The sequence below is a fragment of the Ciconia boyciana genome, chromosome 17, assembly GCF_034638445.1.
Source record: "Ciconia boyciana chromosome 17, ASM3463844v1, whole genome shotgun sequence".
Taxonomy (NCBI): domain Eukaryota; kingdom Metazoa; phylum Chordata; class Aves; order Ciconiiformes; family Ciconiidae; genus Ciconia; species Ciconia boyciana.
The window spans coordinates 1,319,408-1,336,737 of NC_132950.1; the positions used below are offsets into that span (position 1 = coordinate 1,319,408).

At 46.3% G+C, this 17,330-nt stretch overlaps 1 protein-coding gene across 2 annotated transcripts in view; it reads left to right on the plus strand.

Annotated features, from left to right (window-relative positions):
- The window catches only part of CALN1 (calneuron 1), a 128,773-nt gene that overhangs the window by 67,589 nt on the left and 43,854 nt on the right, over nucleotides 1–17,330 (plus strand). For both annotated transcript variants that reach the window (XM_072882233.1, XM_072882231.1), the window contains exon 4: nucleotides 1,088–1,200. In XM_072882233.1, the coding sequence (XP_072738334.1) occupies nucleotides 1,088–1,200 (113 nt within the window). The remainder of the gene's footprint in view (nucleotides 1–1,087; nucleotides 1,201–17,330) is intronic.

Consider the following 17,330-nt stretch of genomic DNA (forward strand, 5'->3'; position numbering starts at 1 on the left):
TAAAGCTATCAAGCAGGGCTGCTGCAGGTACTGCAGTCAATAGTGACATTTTAATAGTAGCCCTTGCATTGATCTGCTTTAGTCTGATGGTTTTAGACACTTCTTACACCTAATAATTTAGCAACAGCAACTACATGGAGAGGTGAATGCAGTCAGTTCCAGCTGAATTTGAATAAAGAACAACCAAAAAGTCTTACAGTTGCTGATTCTGTTTCCAGACTTGAAGGAGAGCTAATATATCCACCCATATCAATTGGCCTAATAATATGTAGGAAGATATGTCTATGGACTGATAGACAAAGAAGAGGCATATAGACATTGAACTACCCTGTTCAGAGAAGCAGGTATTTTTAAGATCCTTCAACAGGCATGAATTTCCCTTCTTTACCATTTTCATTAAGCATCGCAGAAGTTCTCTGAGGGAAAAGTAATATTTGATACAATGCTCAGATATACTTCAAACAGCCACATGCCTCATTTACAAAACATACAATATACTGGAGGGGCTTGGGACTGCATAGGCTCAGTTCATTAATGGCAGGAGCAGCTAATGGCACTGAAGCTGTGTCTACACTGTCTGCTCTGCGTGCTGAACACACAGGGCTTTTAAGAGATGGATGCTGATGGAAAGCTGAAATGAAATGCCTTGTGGATTCGCAATAGTCTGGCTCTTCCCTCTGCGTGTACTCCCTTCCTCTGGAGGACGGGGTTGGCCCTGTAAAAGCTTTGCAGAGGCCTGGCTGTTTGGCAGCTCTGTAGAGGGGAAGAGCCCTGGCCATGCTGTCCTCCTGCCAAAATTGTTTTTTTGAGAACTGACTTGCCTACAAACTCTCTGGGGCTGGGGAATGACCTATGCATCTCTATTTGTGCATCACCTGGTCCTGTCTTCAGGTGTGGGTATTCCACAACATGTGCCATTCATTGGGATAACAACAAATTTGGGTCTGTAGGCACCATGAAGTTGATGTAGGAGGTGCCATAGTGCATGTATGGATCCATGATATGCAGCAGATCCAGAGCAGCATGTTGGACATTGGCACTAAGTGGTACTTCAGTGAAAGCGTTGATCTTTTTTCTTTCATTCCAGGGGATGGCCAGGTCGATTTTGACGAATTTATGACTATTCTGGGACCTAAGCTGGTATCATCGGAAGGCAGAGATGGCTTTCTGGGAAATACAATAGACAGCATATTCTGGCAGGTAAGTAGTCATTTTTTTAAATGCAACTTTAGCCAACTATCAATAGCTTCCAGAATTGATTTGTTGAGGAGCACAAGACGTTTTGCTAAATGTGAATGCTTGTGTAAAGGCTACTCAGGTCCCTTTTGCTGTGTGCTGTGTAAGACGATCCCGTGTTGCTGGAGGGACCTGCTCTTAGCTAAGCCCTGTGTAGGAGGAAGGGAAAGCATTTACTGTGGATGAACTGCAGCTGAACATAACAAAGCACCCAGTTATTTGTGCAACATGTTTGGGAGCATTTTGGAATTCATTTTTGAAAGAGAAAAGTATTTTTCTCGTTGAGTCTTTGGAATTAGGAACCTTGAACCTGTCCAGCTGCTCTCAGAAATGTGCCATGTTCAATGTCCTTTGGCTGTGGCGGAGGGATGATCCAAGCAGAGTGAGGTGTGCCATGTAGGTCATGTCTGATTGGCGCTTCTGCGGTTAATTCAGGTCCAAGGCTGAGGATGTCCATGTTGTGCCAGTGCAAGTTTTACCCATGGTACTGCCCTGGGGTAGTCCTGCCGGTTTCAGGCACTGGAGGGGAGGCAGGTCTGGCAGCGGGAGCTGCCTCGCGTCTGTCATGCAGTGTGATGCAAGGACAGTCCAGGCTGTTATGGTGAGGATTAAAAATGTCCCAAAACACAGTGCTGCGCATTTCTTGCCAATGGATTAAATGTGTGGCTTCCTGTGAGATTACTGCTCATTGATCATCCAACAGCCTTTGCTTGCTAATAAACTTTGGCTGTTACCAAGTTTATGTGAATCAAAGGAATCAAACCCAGATATAAGCATTTCTGCCTTCTTTTACTACCCTCCAGCATTGTCCAGACTGAATTGGGTGGAGTTTTGTAAAAGTCTTTTAAAAGTCTTTTAAAAACTTGTTCCTGGCCTCCTGGCATGTGATAGAAATAACCCTGGAAATCCTGGTCTGGATTCGGTCATCAAAGCAAGAGTTTTGTGTTGGTGAAGCCACAGTGGTTTGTAACATATCTGGGGAGATGTGAGAGCTGAACTCACACCACGAAGGGCAGGACTGTGGCAGTCAGAAATGTTTTATTGCCTCCATTGCACCTTGCAAACCTCATCCCAGCACGTGAGCAACGGGGGAAGGAGGAAGCACCATCCCATCCCACTGAGCCATCGGTGCCTTCCAGACCTCCCGGCGAGACTGGCCTCACCAGCGCCGTTTACGAAGCAAAAATACCCGTTGGGAAAATCAAGTTCATGAGCTGACCTCTTCAATGGGGAAGCAGAGAAGTCTGGAGCCCTCTCTAAAATTCAGCTCACAGGTTAACCCGCTGCCATTTAGTGACCCTTCAGCCCATGTAAATGCCTGCAGTAGCTTTGCTCAGAGGAATTGAGGAAGGGAGGACGTGTGCTCTGGTTTTAGAGCAGTAGGACTCCTGGACTCAGCTTTCACCTTGCTCTTTCATGCAGCAGGGACCATGGCCCTTGTGCCCCCCCCCCAGCTGTAGTGGGACGAGTGAAAAGAGTGCAGAGACTTAGGTAACTGGCCCCACGGTGGGAAGGGACAGCCCTGGGGTCTGTCCGCAGGCAGTGAAGCTTTGACTGAATTGCACAAGTGCTCCAGGGTCTCAGAAAAAAAAGGTTATGGTCTTTTACTTGTAAGCGTAAAAATGCATCTCTTTACATAGCACTTACCTGAATTTCAAAGCCCTTGAAGAGAAGGCTTCATCTCACATTTCATTTCTCCTGGGGTAGGAGAGCTCATGAAGAATACAGTAATTTTGCTGCTTATTCCTAAAGAGAAAACAAGGATAAAACCACGTAGGGAAGTCCCATTCAGGGAAGGGGTTCCCTTTGCCCATTCCTACCTGGCTTTACCCAAGCCCTCTGCAGGGCCATAAGTCACCTCGTCTTTAAGCAAAGCATTTATGCATCTGCATTATCTCCTGTGGGATTACGTCTGATTTGAAACAAAGTCCTTTTCAAAATTAGGGCCTGGCTGTGTTTCCCATATCTCCTTGATGTGCAATTTTCACATCTGCTGGAAAGCAGTGGCAGGGAGAGGGGGATGAGTTTGGGTTGCTGATAGAGTACTTCACCCCTGCAGTCATCCCCAAGGACTGATTTTAAGGAGGGGATAGTGCCCACAAGCCTATAGTTGTGACTGGTGCTAGGTGAAAAGGGCAGCAAGGGTGGGACAAGAAGGGACAACTCTGCCTTGGTGTCAGGTGGCCAGACAATACTACCAGGAAACCTCACCCCAAAGCTGCAGGCAGCAAAAGGCATCTTGAAGAGGCTCTTATATCAGTCCCAGGGTGAGAGAAAATCCATGTTGGCATCCAGAAAGTGCCTTCCCCTCTTCCATGCAAACAGCTTCTCCCCAACTGTCACGATTTTGGCTCTCGGGGTATTTTTGCTGAGGGTGCATCTTTCTATACTGTGGCACTTCTGTGCAGATTCTGTTCCAAGTGCACCTTAATAACCCTTTAAATAATGCAATGACGGAGTTAAATAATAAACAGCAGCAGAAGGAGAGAGGAATTCAAAAGAACAGGCAAGGGCCTGGAGATGCGTTTGCAGACGAAGCTGGGAGTGAGTTGGTGGGATACAGGAAGGCAGTTCCAGATGGCAAAAGCTGCAGAGGGAAGGATCTTACAACAACAGCAGTGGGGCTGCAGGAGATGGAGAGGGGGTAGAAACAGTGGAATAATAGGGAGGAGAGAGAGGGATCATGCGTGGAAGAGACAGGCTTGAAATAATAGAGAAAGGGTGCATCCCTCCTATCATATGTATTGCCTAAAGAGCGATGGCCAGCCTGGGAGAAAAAGGGTTCAGCCGATACCTGAGTGTTGGCAGGTGTTAGAGACACGGAGGGTCTCTCAGATGTATTTTCATTCCTTGATTTCCCATGTGGGCTTTAAATTGAGACGTATCGGCGTGTAAGGCGGCTGACTCTTGCTTCCTCAGGTAGCGGCAATCAGTTCTGCTCCAGTTAGAATGGCTCTCCGTGGTCCCTCAGCCAGGTCAGGAGATATTCAGGGGGAGGGAAAAATTATCCCTGCAAATATTATTTCAGGCCAAGTCAATATAGACCAAAGATATCCGGAGAGCTGAGGAAACATGGACTCTCCTCCATCTCAGAAAGTCTGCCTTTCCCGAGTGAGAAGCAGTGCACACCAAGCACCATTTTGCAGAGAACATCCCCGGGTGCCTCCTGCTCTGTTTCAAAATGGTTTTCTCATCCTCATGCCAACTGTGTGCAAATGGAAGTAACATGTACCACTGCACAGACATCTTTAACTGTCTTAAATTTTTAAGACAGTCTTAAACTGTCTTAAATATTTTTTCTTAAATACACAGCTGCCTGGTAACCATTAGCCAGTCCTCAGCATGGAGGATCACGGTCAGGAGGAGTTTGAAGGCTGGAAGCACCTGATGAAGACCCATTCTCCCTGGTTTGGGGCAGACCTGCCATGCCAAGCTTGCAGCAACAATGCAAACATCCCCTTTGGCTGCTTCCACAGGGTCTACATTTATTCCAAACAAAATGTAAAGAAAAAAATGGCCACTTTTAAAAGTGCCCTTTTAAAAAGTGGCCACCCATCGCTCACCTTCCTCTACCCACCTTCTCTGAGCTGCTTCTGCTGGTGCTCACATTTATTGTCCTGAAGCTGGTTTTCTTTAGCATGTCTGGCAGTGTTTTTGCAGTGATGCGGTAGCCATTGCATGGTCAGAGGGATGCTATTTGATCGATTTTCAGGCATGAGAATTTGTTTTTCCAGAGCTCAGGGAATATGAGCCTGGTTCCAGTTACACGCTGAGTGTAAGGGCTGTGTTTTGTACAACTGATTTTTGAGGCATTTCCAATGCATGGCCATTCAGGGCTGTAAAGCGATTTAGACCAAGAGCATTACAGAAAAGACAAACATCGCTACCGGTAAATATTAGCTCCGTTTTTTGGCAAACAGACTCCAAATCTGTCCACCGTGCCCTGCCATTCTGAGCCAGAGAGAGGGATGAAAAGAGAAGGGAGAAACTGGGATTTCATATTCATTTACAATTTCTGCCCAGATTGTTTCTAAGAGCAGAGACCTTCGGGCATGGCTGTTAAATAGTTTGCACAGGACATGGTGTAGTGGATCTCCAGTCCCTGGGGGTAAGCAACAGGAACAGAAGTAATAATCATCTTGGATTATAGGCTTTTAATTAAAATAAACCTCTCTGTCTTGGCTAAAATGCTTTCTGAAGTCAGAACAAGTTTGAATAGTTAAACAACAGGGCTGCACCTGCATCGGATGCAGAATAAATTCTGTACCCAGCAGCACTGATGAGATTATTTTGAAAAGTCAATACTTTGTATGGTGATAATTTGAGAGGCAAAACCCTGCCTGCTATTTTTTTCCCTCTGTCTTTACCATATGCACGTGGAAGCTGCAGCGAACATCATTTCAGGCAGTGCTAATGCATTGCCTGTGCAAGGATATCTGGAAGCTTTGTCTTGCACGAGGGGACAGCACTGTATCATCTGCTTAGACGTGGTGCCCATTCATCGCTTTAGATATCACCCAGTATAATTCACTGGTGTTCAGGAGCAGGCTGGTTGGTTTGGGATAAATAAGGCTGCTTTGCAGGAGCAGGAAGATGAGAAAACCAACACGGTGCTTCAGGCTGGGGAGATGCTGCTCAGAGATCTCTTTTTTTCCACCATAGAGATGTCTCCGCAGTTTTGGGGGGGACAGCTGGAGGACTGGGGAGGCAGGTCCTGTGACCGGAGGAGCTCAGCAACTGCTCATGTTTTCTGGGCTTGGGAAAACCTTTTTCATCTCTCCAGGCTTCCACATACCTTCGTTCAGGAGGAGGAATATGTTGGTTTTGATGATCTTTGGTGGGTGAGTAGGGACAGCCAAAGCTAGATCCCGTGGCACCCCTATGCAAGGAAGGAGGGATAGCCAGGGGCAGGCCAGAGACAGCAGAAACCCCCGTGCTCCTGAGCCACCAAGCTCAGCACCATGCACCCAAGGGCATTCTGTTCCCTAGATGCAGGAAAAATAGAGCAGGGGCCAGCTGTGCAGCTGTCCAGTTGTGCAGTATTGCATCTGGCACTGGCTGGGGAGGGGGCTCAGGGAGATGAAGGGGGCCTCAGAGCCAGCTGTGAACACGGGATAGCAGAGGGACGTGGCTGGGATGGGACATAGCGGTTTCATCCTTCCGGCACGGCTGCTGATGCTTTAATGATTTGCCATGCAAAACTGCCCATCCGTAATCTTGTTTGCAGTTGTCACTGCAAATGCAACAGCGTCCCGGGGGAGAGATCTGGGCTCTCATGATCTGGTCAATCAATTAGTGCTTTAATAGAGTGAAATGAAGGAGAAAATATGTGGGAACCTCGGTGGCACAGGGCAGGGTACAGAGAAGCTGCGGTGGGTGATGGTGTAGGAGGGAAGGCAGGGGCCGAGGATGCAGTGTCGGAGTCACGCTGCCGGCAAGGTGTGCAAGCGGTGCATGCCTCCAGTGGCACTTGGCTCTCTACAAAGACAGTTTTGCTTAGAGAGGGATTTTTCTTTATGAAGTCCAGTAGATAAACCTAATGCAATTTGTCCCTATATGTGAGTTTTCTCCTCTTGTCCCTGCAGAGGAGTTAATTTGATGATGGCAACTTAGCCTTGCCCGAGTTGTGGAGAAAGCGTTTGTGTCTCCACGTGCAATTTCACGTGGTAACAGATCCAGCCACCCACCACCACCATGGCATTGCTGAAATAACAGCTTGCCTCTTGCAGCAGGGCCAGCCAGGTGTGGGGTGCACGTGGCCTCCCCTCCTCATCCTTCTCCTCCTTCTGGGCTGGTGCAGCCCCTCTGTACAGGAGTGGGATATTGCTAAACCCCAGGAGGGGCCATTTTACATCTTGCGCCACAATTGCTTGCTGGTAGTGAGCTGCTCTGCTGCAAATACCCCTTGATTTCAGGATTTCAGGTGCCGCTGTTTCAGCCTTTCAAAGAACCATCTCAAATCGACTTCTGTGGAGGAAGAGAGTTAGTTTTGCAGTTCAGGGTACCAGGTGATGCTGGGGGTCGGTGGTGGTTCCTGGCAGGGCAGGTTTCGCAGCTGGGCTGAGTGTGTGTAGTTTAGAGTGGGTAAGGGACTGTTGTTGTACTGCTGCTTGTAAAGGAAGCTGAGATTCAGGGAGGAAGGATGGCTTAATAGTATGGGCAGACTTAATGCCTGTGTCAGTGGCCTCCCTCTTGGTGACTACTTTGGGAAACGCTGCAGCTGAAAGTTTGGGTGCCAAAACGTGATGGATGGGGTCAAGGATGGGCAACTGGGGCTGTGCCATTGCACCATGCATATCCCCTCACCCATGCACATCCTCTTTCACCACACAAAACCCTCCACCCCACAGCAATCTTTTCAGTGTTAGCAACAATGTGGGTGCCTGCTTTGTTTTTCAGGTTGTTGAACCTGAAATATCTTAAAGTGATTTCCACAGAAAAGAAGTTCTCTACTTCTTAAAGATCTACCCTTTCTTGGGTTTCCCAATCTGGATACCACCAAACTGAAGGACTGGTTGCAAACTTTGCATTGCCTCTCCTGCAGAAGCCACTGCAATTTGGCCTGGGAGCCAAGGCAGCCATCTTTTCCATGACATCTAATACTGGGCTGCGCTCAGCTGGAGTCATTAAATCCACCCAGTGCCCCCTTAGCTCCAGTGTCCTGACCGTGTTTCCAGTTTCAGAAATTAAATGTGTCTCACAATGTCTGTTCCTGCATTTTAGATTGGATGTGTGGTTTCCTTCTACCCGGTTTTAAAGTGTTGCGAGATTTCCCCTTACAAGGGCGCAGATGGCTGTGTTGTGGTGATGAGCAGAGTGGCTCTGGCCACGTAGCTGGTGTGGATAGCGTGCAGTTCATCTCAGCTAACCTGGGACACTGCTTAGACTCCCTTTAGAGTTAACACAGAGAAACAGCCACTTCTAGGGTGCAATTCAAGGAATCTGCTTCAGGCATCAACCTCAGGAAGAGATGCATCATGCTTCAAAAGTGCCAATTTTTCTCCACTCAGTATAAAGAAAGTCTAGAAAAGTGGCTCAGATGGAGATGTGTTCACTGGGGACAGCTAAATGTCACCTGATGAGTCCCACCAAGGGTTTCACCAGCTCTGCCGGTGCTGAGGCTGTTATCAGTAGAAGGAGAACAGTTCTGGTTGCCTTATTGAATCTTCTTTCGTTGACAAAGACTGAGTACATGGCACTCAATGGTTGTTGTTGCAACACAGTGAAAGCTGACTGCTTGCAGGTGGTGAATTCATCAACAAGAGACTTCTCTTTGTTCATAGTGTGGGTATCCAGCCCAGAAGTGCTGTCACAGCCTCTGGTGTAGACATGAACACTGGAGAGGTTCATGGCCTGGATGGTGGTGGTAAGGTTGTCCTTGGACAGTGAGACTGTCACATCCCTGTAACCCCTTTGCAGTGTATGAAGTTGCCAGTGGGCAGGAGTGAGCAATAATGTTTGAGTGGCCTCATTTTTATCTGTTTATATGAAGGGACCTCATTTTCACCAGTACACATCTTTCCCTGTAACAAAATCAGTTCTCTCGAGTCATCAGGATCAAAGTCAGACCTCAAAACTGGAGACACTGGAAATTATAAAATTTTGAAAGCACTTGTGAACCAAAGCAGGACTGTCACCAATAGCAGGAGAAAAGCAAGACTTCTTTGTCCGACTGTGTTTTGTAGCTTCAACCAGCTTACTTATACATTTAGCCTTCAGAAACACACTACAGCTTTGGTTCAAAGTCTGTTTAAAGCAGGCAGTTTATATCAAGAGGCATCCTGCCTGCTGGATGACAGTGTACAACTGTCCTGGCAGGTGGTGATTTGGCTTTACATACACTCTGGAGCACTCACATACATATACTCCATCCAGCTCTTACGGTACAGAGGTTATTTTTTCTATGCCAGCTTATATATAAACTCAGTCTGCATCTCTGCATGTCATTGGGATTTTTTTGCCCATACCTGACGAGTGAAATAGGAACTGCACTGTGGTTTTCTCTGCGTTTTGCTTAGAAATGTAAGGAGCATTGTGTAGGAAAGGTAAACGTGTATGATCATTGTCTGATGTGTACATGGGTACCTGGAACATGGACTGGGGAGAGAGTTTCTTGCTTGTTGTGGACTCCTTGCTGAAGGGGTCAGACTCCCCAGCACCTCTGAGTACCAGAGTACATCTCTGGTGCTGGTTTTGTTGGGGCAGGTATCTTTTTTCTTTGAATGCACTTTGATGCCTTTGAAAGGCACCATTAGGTGATGGAGCAGGTGGCATGTTTCATGCAGGGGAGTTTCAAGGGCAACAGTTCTGGCTTCAAATCCCATATCCCCTGCACTCCCAACGTCAGGAAGGATTTTCTTTCAGAGCAGAGGCTCCACCAGTCCTCAAATCCTAAGCCAGCACCAGATGTCAGGATCCGTCCTTCCTCTGCACAGAGAAAAGGACATGTAAGGATCTGCAATTCAGGTGTCACCAGAGGACACTACCTTTGGCTTGCCCGGATACTTCATGTTCTTGTAACAAAATCATCTCTTTCACTGCACTGCTGTCATTTTGTTGAGGGAAATCTTAATTGACTATAACGAAAGTCTGATTTTCATGGAGATCAGAGTTTGGGAATTGTTTAAAACAGACTTGGTGGTGGTGGCCTTTTTCTATTTCTTTTTTCTAAAGAATCCCCACTTTGAGACAGAAATCTATATAGTACCCTGCTTCCAAGCCTTGGGTTTCGGTAGAGTAAAAATGTGAAAAATTCACTACAGTTTTACAGACAAGAATAAGAGGGAAAAGCAGGAAAAAAGACACTCCATCAGTCATAAACAAACAAACAAAAAAGGCAAAAGTGTTGGCAACTGTTTGCAACAAACGTGTTTAGAAAGAAAAATGACTTTTTATGTGAAAGAAAAGCTAGAAAAAGAAATCACTCTCTTGAAAAAAAGAAAGAAAGAAAGACAGACAGACAGACAGACCTTGGAAAAAATGCAAATGGAGAGCTGTGAAGGACCACTGTGATGGGGATGGGGATGGTGGATATCTCAGGCAATGGCTGAGGTTCATTAGTGCGAGCCAGATGAGTGGTGGATGCTCTGGCATCGAGGAAGGACCTCCAGGTCCTGGCTGCCAGACAATTTCTACAGCACAGCGTATAACTCAGATTTTCCCAGTATGTATCCAAGATTTTCAGCGCAGTGTGCTGGAGCCTGACATCTGAAGCCAAAACAAAGCTACCTGATACCATCGAGCCCTAAGTGACGCCTGGGTTAGATTTTATGCTTCTCAATTGTACCAGCAAAATACCTGTGTTACAGCCCTGAAGCGGCTGACAGCCGGGGGCAGCAGCAGCTGTTGGAGCATCTCGGTGCCTCTTTCAGGTTGCAGCAACAAGGTGCCAAGAGCTGCCGGGTTTCTGCTTGTGCAGGGGCATGAGGAGCAGCTCGTGCTGGGAATTGCCTGCAGAGGAAAGGGGTGTTCGCCAGCTGCCTGTGACTTGCAGCAGTGACTGTCTCTGCCATGCCCACCCAACCTTCACCTCTGTGGTGTTCCCCCCTGGCTCAGGGCACACCCTTCCTGTCCCAGACTGGTGTTTCTGAGGAGCAATGGTGGTGGGCAAATTTGGTGGCCCTAGCAGACAGTTCCCCAGTCAACAGCCATCTTGGACTGCCATCAGGATGGAGATGTTTCCTTGGCCATCAGGATGGAGAGGTTTCCCTGGCCATCCATATGGAGGATTTTCCCTGGCCATCAGGGTGGTCGTGTTTCCCTGGCCATCAGGGTGGTTGTGTTTCCCTGGCCACCAGGATGGAGATGCCCTGGCCATGCTGCAGACACAGCCAGCTCCATCTGCCCCCGCCTCCTGCCCTCCACCAGCACTGAGGACAGGGGAAGATGGGGACATGGCTGTCTAACTGCCACTGGCAGCCCTGAGACCATTTCCCTCCATTTCCCTCCGACCTCTCTGCATGCCAGGAGGTGGGACAGGGTCTGGGCCACACATCTCCCTCCCTTACCCTTGGGGTCTGCACAAGCCTTGGTTTTTCCAAGAATTTGTGCCACGAGTGCTGACAACAGACCTGCTGCACTTTCTTTTGCCTTTTTTTACTGTTTGGCAAGAATTTCATGGATTGATGGGTGATGTGCAGGTACTGAGAGCATGTTCCTGGTGCTGTGAGCATCACTTCTCCCTGCAAGCTCAGTGCCACCACACTGGCTGAGCTCCAAACAGGCTCTGGTAGACCCTTCCCCAAGGTCTGACTTTATTAATACAGTTTTCCAGCAGAGGCATAATGTAGTTTTACTAAGTGGGTGGAAAGACGCTGATCTTCAGGAGAAATTCCTTAAGATCTTTTTTCAAACAAATTTGCCACTTTGTTGAGAAACTGTTTCTTTGTCTGTGTGCTTTCTGCACCGTCATTTGACTGTCTGTGGAGGTTTGAATGTATTTCTGTGCTGGCAAAGATAGAAATCTTACACTCTGAGATGCAGTCTCCAGAGCTGGTAGTCCTGATGTAGTTTGTAGTGCCACAGAGGAAATTTTCTTTACTATTACTATTGAGTAACACACAACGCTATAAAGTGGTAATTAAAATAAATAATTATGTAACCCAGTACATTTACTCACAGTTAAGAAAATGTATCAGGATGCATTTGCTTATGGCAGAAGTCCAGAGCAACCTGAGAAAGTCGGTGGCAGTATATGTGTGTGCTTGGTGGGAAGCATTCAAAACTGATTTTGATCCCTTTTTCATGGAAATAAGCAGATCTAGTATGTAAGGGAAAGATCTCTGTTCAAAATGAGCCAGGATGATATTGGAGTTCCCTCTGGAGATGTATTCTAATGTCCAGCTTTCCTATGCTGAGCAGCGACACAAACCTCAGGAGATAACCATGCAAGGTCCACAGGTGGAGTTCACGGAAATGACCCTGTTTTTGGAGCAGAGTGTAGAAGACAGTTGCCTTACCCTGGAGGAGAGATGGAAAAAAAAAAGTAATCATATAACAATGATTTGCATGTTTTTAATCTCTTTCTACTCTTGCTGAGTGTGTTAGTTTAGATGTTTTTCCCCTGGAGGCTGTCTTGCTCAGGGGATTATTAGTACAAGACATCACTGTCAATCCATCACCTCCCCCCGTGCACACGAAGCTCCAATTCCTTCGAACTTTTGGAAGTGACAGCAGTGAAAAGACAAATGAAATAAATTGATGCTTTTTAGGGGAGCAGAACCTGAAAAGAGCTGTCACAAAGCAGACAGGCTGTATGTAGGTGCCAGATTTCAGGGCTTTCAGGAACTGCGATCCCCTGTGAAGATAAACCCATGAACCTCAGCTTCCAGCACTTGTATCCTTTGTATTAAGAGACAACTGAGCTACTATTAATGTTTATTTTATGGCTAGTTAGTATGCGGGCACATGTTTTCACAAAACTAGCCAGTATGTTAGGTTAAAATATATCCTTTCCCCAATACTAACTGCTTCTTACTACATATCAGCCCCATCCTTGCATTTTTCTAATGCAACATCTTTATTACAGACTGGTGTGAAAACTCTGCTGAACTCCTGGCTCAGAAATGCTCTTGTAGTTATTCAAATAGCCTTCAGTAGACTGTATCTCTTTTTCCTACTGACATTCAAAAGTGCTTGAATCCCAAGGGCAGTTTCAGAGCCAAAGTAGAATATGTTATAATCATAGAATCAAATGACGATGAAACCCTCCAGGAATTGCTGGTTCAGCTCAGGAAAGGCGTGCACTGGAGTACTGCAGAAAGAGAACACCTTTTCCCCAGGATTTTTGTTGTTTTGTTAACTTTGTAAAATGTTTAAGAGAACAAGAAGAAACCACTATGATGATGGTATGTCCAGGCAGGTGGAGAGGGACCTCAACTCTGGTCCTGGTGTGTCCAGAGCCAGCTGAGGCTTTGCCGCCTTCTGCCTCATCTGTAGATTTGCTTGGCTTCATGTTTCTTCCTACATAGGATAGGGCTCACTTCTGTCCCGTTTAAGCACTTTATTTAGGGAAAAAAGCAGCAGTTTAGTGCGCATGTGCCTCAGACTAGAGACTTTTAAAATAGGTGAATAGGGAACAAGCAAACTCATGTGGGACAGGGCTGGAGAATGGATTGGTCCAAAATATCAGCCCGAAGCAGCCTTATGGGCTGGAAGGGGATGTGTGCCGGCTATCCCGGGTCAAACTTTGGGGCTTGCTCTCAGCTTGCTGAAATGATTTAAATTTGTGCTTAGCTTTGCATCTTCTTGATTCATGGTGGACATAACAGCACAGCCAGAGAAACACTGGCATAATCTCTCAAGATTGGTATCTTAGGTACTAAGGGAAGAGCCGAGTCTTGCCTATTTGTACTGTGCTCCTTTTTCTCCTATTGAAATGGTGTTTTTATTTAGGATAGCTGTGTAATACCTTAGAGAATAGTTACGCTGATGATTAGAGATAATCAAAATGTTTTCGTGAATCCAATTTTATTGAAAAATTACCCTTTGGTTTTTCCCAAGTGAAACTTTCATCAAAGACTCTTTGAAATTGCCATTATTCCCAGAATTTCTGCATTGTTTTTGCTGAATATGTGCCTATTTTTTATCAACACGTTTTTAAATAGTTTTTATTCATAAGCAACATGGCATTCTTATTTATATGAAGCATGTTTTTCAGCAAACAAATCAAATGGGTTTTCTATTATATCATTTGTAGCAGAAAATTGATCCATTTAGGACCTGGCAAAATGAAAATTACTTAAACATATGGGATGTGGGTTTTTCCATTTTTTAAACTCATAGTAATTTATCATGTATAACTGTTGGGCATAGTTTTTTGGTTGCTAGACATTGCCTGGCTGGCTACCAAGCCAGTAGAAATGCACCTGATTTAGGGCAGGTATCTCTACAACTGGTGGCAGATACTTGCAAATCTTGCTGCACTACTATTTTTTTGAGTGCATTTATTTCTGTTGTAGTGGTGAATTGTTCTCTCTACAAACTTCCTACAGATCTCTCTGGGTTCTCATGGGGTAAAGATGATTATGCTCCATATATTGAAGAATAAACACTCCTCGGGCAGCCTGTGTCTCGCTTTTCTGACAGCCCCTCTCTCTGTGACACTTGTCACTAATGTTGTTTTTGGCCGTGGCCAAGGACAAAGGAGGGCTCTACCATGGTTCAGGGAAGGAGCAGTGCCGGCCCTGGGAGCAGGGGCAGAGGAAGGGTTGGCAGACCCTCAAGCCCGGCCGAGCTCTTCTCGTCTCTCCGCATGGGCCAGTCTGATTGCTTTGGAGACAGCTGACTGTTGATTGCTGTACAGGAATTAAATTAGGTGAGTTAAAAACCCGTATCAATCACCGTCATGCATACTTGCATATGAAACGTAGGCTCAAAAGGTTTATGGTAATCAACGTGGAGTGGCTGATTAAAGTCCATTAAAATTCACTAGAAAAAATTCTAATCCTCTCTCTCCACTTCCACCCTGGCTCTTTTCCGTGTTTGATAATCGCTGCTGACTTCACTTATCATCCCCGACAAAGTGCCCCAGGATCGGACACGTTACTGCTGGCATCATGACAGCCTGAGTACGTGCTGTATACACACGTAGAAGCAAATGGGAAGCGAAGGTAGGAATAATTTGATTTATAGCAGACAAAGCATGGAATCTGCAGGAAGAAACACGCTGAAAGTGGTCTATCACACTCGTGCATCCAGGGACATAGAAGAAATACAGATGATGTTAAAATTTTAATTGCGGCGGGAATTGATGATTTCAGAAATCCTGTGGTGTGTGGTTTATTGCATCTCAGAAATTTCTAGTGAATATCGTATCTTCCTTTTAAATATACTCCTTTTCTGAATGTGAAGCAAATATAGTCTCCACTGAGGAGACTGATTCTAACTTTCCTTCTCTGAATTCCTTCCACAACTTGCAGAAACATCCCAGTTGTTATTCGTGCAAGGTCGTTATGGACCTTATTACAAGACAGTGCCTGCAACTAAACCTCCATAGGATTGTTTGCATTATTATTGCCTGGCTCTGGCTATTTCAAAACCTCCAGGACTGTCTTGCATGTGCCGTTTGATAGACATCTAAATTGCTCCTAGAATTAAATCTCCATTCAGTTAATTTAACACCTGCAAAATTAAATCCTGGACTTAGAGTATTTTGATTAAATCAGGTCACAATTGTTAGGCACTGCCTTCAAGTAGACACTCGGGCTCTGATGTCTCAGAGATGCCACCACACCAAGGGCCCAGAGTCAGCTGAAGGCAGGGAGCGTCGCTGCCTTGCCTGCCGCAACACAACCAGCAGCAGATGCTTTTCCAGCTCTCGGCTGGTTTTAATGCACCCCAGAGCAGTTGTTAGAGAGCTGAATGGGTAATGGAGTCCCAATTAAGCCTTTATGTGGCCTTTTGTCATTCTGTGGCCCTTGTTATTCTTTCTGGTCATGTCAGCAGTTTGCCCTTCATGGCTCTGATGTTGCTGTGCGTGATCTCCCCTTGGTGGCTGCTGGCGTGATGCTGCACGTTGTGCCCCTGCCACTGTCACCTTGCTCGTTGTCCCTTCCCCACCACGGCGCGTTCCTCCGGTCACGCCACCGGGTTGTGGTGCTCCCATGCCTGGTTGATCACCTCTCTCCATCACAGTGTGCAGTGTAGCCCTTGCCTGCATGCCCTTTACCTTTATCCCTTTATCAGGGCAGTGGCTTGTGGTTTTTCTGTGCTGGTAGAGCACAGTTATGCTGATGATGCTTTTGGACCAGAGACTGGTATAGTTTTCATCAGGTCAAGTCTTGGACACTTAATTATCTTACTTCCTTCAATAAAAAGGGGGAGACAGGAGAAGATGTACAAATACCCCTTCATACCTCATCACAGACAGCTGTATGACAGTATACATATGTGCAGAGAAGCTCTATGTTAAAATGCTTTTTTAACATTGAAAAACTACTCACCTGAAAGAAAGGAGAAGAGGGAATTGGTGCAGTTCAGCCCCACAGAGACAATAATTCAGCATCCATAGTATGATTTACATCGCATCCTAATAGCATGATTTACTCTTAAAGCTTGTGGTTGCAGACTGCTTTTACACAGGGTCTGTCCACTGACTCCTGATCAGCCCCTGAGTGCATGATTGCTTTTGTTTTTCCCTGTTACTGATCTGTAGATGATTAATATAAAGGTTAGTGTCCATGGGTTGGTCCTACAAAACATGGCTAATTTGTATGGCATTCCTGCTGACTTCAGCGAGATCTGCCTTGGTAAGCACTGTTCCTGCTCCTTGCTTTGTAGGGTGATTTTTAGAAATTATTGTGTCATTGGAGTCTCTGTCCTTGGAGATATTCCAAGCCCGAGTGGACACGGTCCTGGACAACCTGCTGAAGCTTTGAGCGGCAGGTGGGAAGTGCAGTGGTAGGGGTCCTGCAGGAAAGCAAAAGGTGGGAGGTACTATCCAAGGCCAGGTTTGGGCACAGGTTTCCAGAGGACTGTACGGGCTTCCATGTTTCTGCAAAGCTCTCTAGCGCTGCACAAGCAGTGGGGCAATCTGGAGCAGCTGCTGTTTGCATCGGTGTCATCTACCTGTGCTGAAACTCCCATGACTCTTGGCATGCCCAGAGCCTCAAAGGCTGCCATCCTTGTCCTGCTTCACAACTTCGCTGAGGCTTGTTCAGAGGCAAATTAGAGCTTTCCTGGCTCTCTGTGGTTACAGCAAATGTGAAGTGGTGATTTGTGGCAAATCTGACCAGGAGCCAGGTCTGGCTGTAGCAGCGCAGTAAATACTGCTGGTACATGGCAAGTCAACAGCCTTCAGCCTTGCAGGCTTTTTCTTCTGTTCTCGTTTTGCACATGGCCAGTTCCCCTCAGCTGGGATGCAGCAAATTATTTTTGTTTGCAGATGCTACAGTGAGCCTGGTTGGGAGGTACACCTGTACTGCAGGCAGGTAGACAGCTCCAGCCCTCGCAAAAGAACGCTGTTAAGGTGCTGACCTAATGGCCTAGAGGTTATATTCTCCGCTTGAAATTAAGATGCAAATTTCTGACAATAACCTGGAAAACACTGGAAGTGATTTTATTTGTTGCAAACATCTGTGTGCAAACATTTCCTC